General features: G+C 45.0%; 1 protein-coding gene across 3 annotated transcripts in view; it reads right to left on the reverse strand.

Moving 5' to 3' along the window:
- Nucleotides 1–2,022, reverse strand: part of tbc1d16 (TBC1 domain family, member 16) — a 28,771-nt gene that overhangs the window by 22,633 nt on the left and 4,116 nt on the right. For all 3 annotated transcript variants that reach the window (XM_014010144.1, XM_014010143.1, XM_014010142.1), the window contains one exon: nucleotides 913–1,125. In XM_014010144.1, the coding sequence (XP_013865598.1) occupies nucleotides 913–1,093 (181 nt within the window). In that variant the 5' untranslated portion in view covers nucleotides 1,094–1,125. The remainder of the gene's footprint in view (nucleotides 1–912; nucleotides 1,126–2,022) is intronic.

A 2,022-nucleotide genomic window follows, 5' to 3' on the forward strand; every position in this document is an offset into this window, starting at 1 on the left:
CACACACACACACTGTATATGTGTATAGGTTGATATATGAGATGTTACAATATATAAAATCCATCACATTTCTAATGAAAATGTAAACACAATCAGAAGTTTGCGTGCACTAACAATAAAATGATAGACACCTTTTTTTATAAGGAGAAATCCTTTAAATCCTTTTTTTACATTAAATCATTCAGTCAGGACCTATATAAAGCGGAACTGCAAAGCTTTGGTCTGAATTCCTCCTTATTGTAACTCCACAAGCCCATCTTTCACCTCTATTCTGAGGCGTGTCTCAGATCAACTCGTTTGGATGCTGCCTCTTTAAATCCAAACGAGCCGCTTCACACCCAGCCCTCTCCAGCTTCCAGAGCGGTTTATTCTAATTTGATAGAGAGGTTTATGACTATATTTAATAATTACAGTAATTAAACAATATCAACAACAGAAGATTTGTCCATCCAGCCTTACATGTTGGAGTCAGAGTCTGACCCAGAGCCAGAGGAGAATGAAGACCACCAAATTGTAGTTGGTAAGTCCAGACTTTATTTGGCAGTCTGTCACAAATACTGTGATGCAATAGTTCAGAAAACCTCGTAGAAAATAGAGAAAAATGAACAAAATGAAAAATATGATCTACACAGAATATCCAGATATCTATGCAGCACCAGGAGAGACTAAATTCAACTTTTCTGCACTCCTAGAGACTCCAAGTACACAACAAAATGTATTTAATGAAAAAAGTGGATTCTGCATGATATGTCCTCTTTAATGCATTTAGAGTCCATATTAAAATGCAGGAAATAGAGCGGGGTCATTGTCACTGACATGACTGTAAAGAGTTGTGCAAACAAACTGGAGACACAGCTCAGTAACAAATAGATTCCAGAAGAGCCTGTTTAGAAACTGTGTGTCCAGCCTGACCTGGGTGGTGCTCGGCCAGGCCYGGGAGCGGCTCCGCAGGGTGCACGCACACATTATTTTTGGAGAAGATGATCTCGCCGTCCAGTCCCGAGCGCAACGACGAGCCCCCCGCCCCGGGGTTTAAGGTCAGGAGGTCGGAGGCTTTGGAAGAGGCGCGCCGAAGGAGCCGACCCAAAGACATCTCCTCAGGAAGCGGGACGCTGAGCCCATCCTCTGAAAGGAGATTTGGGGAGGACACGGGAGGGAGACAACAGGTGAGAGATTAACGCGAGAGGTGGGAACAAAAAAAAGGAGGACATAAAACAAAGAGGTGCYGACTTTTGGGGACGAACGCACAGARTGAGAACCTGCACGTCCTCGGTCARAGAGTTTACTGCAGTGTCCTTACTGCGGCTCTGCTGTCCCCTCTGCACTGCTGTGTGCCCTGCACCTGCTGAAACCGCCACAGCTTCTGTGTACACTGTACCTGAGCGTGTAATCAACACGCCTCCCACCTTCTACAAACACACAGACATGTCCTCACACACACACACACACACACACACACACACACACACACACACACACACACACACACACGACACTGTAAACACAATGAAGTCCATCTGTGTGAAACTCTAAGCTGTTATCAGGAACCAACAGATGTGATCAACGTAGGCGCTGCTCTGGGATCAGCGTGGCACACCGCCGCTGTTCAAGCTGTCGGTTTCAGACACAAAGCTTCGGGTGATGAAATGAAATTCAAGTCAAACTAAAAGAGAAGGAGCTCTTTTGATGCTGGAGACTTTTCTGTGCAGAAACTTGAAGGGGAGCTTTTACTCTGAAGGATCAAAGAAAACTTAAAGCAATTAATGTCAAACCTTTTTTTTTACATCTTTTCTTTAGTGTAACTCACTGATCTGTTCTGTTACCAACGCCATGTGTAAAACCTGCTCTGTCTGAGGAATGTTCCCTCCTTCCTCGGGGAGGGGGCATGTTTACGTCCTCTTGATTAGGCAGGCACCCCACTTCCTGTTGCCAGGCCTCACGCAGGAAGCCTGCTGGCATGAATTCTCAGCACGAACACCAGGGGAAGATGAGCTATCAGCCATTATTAAAGTTCCATTAAAT

The sequence above is a fragment of the Austrofundulus limnaeus genome, unplaced genomic scaffold, assembly GCF_001266775.1.
Source record: "Austrofundulus limnaeus strain Quisiro unplaced genomic scaffold, Austrofundulus_limnaeus-1.0 Scaffold65, whole genome shotgun sequence".
Classification (NCBI taxonomy): domain Eukaryota; kingdom Metazoa; phylum Chordata; class Actinopteri; order Cyprinodontiformes; family Rivulidae; genus Austrofundulus; species Austrofundulus limnaeus.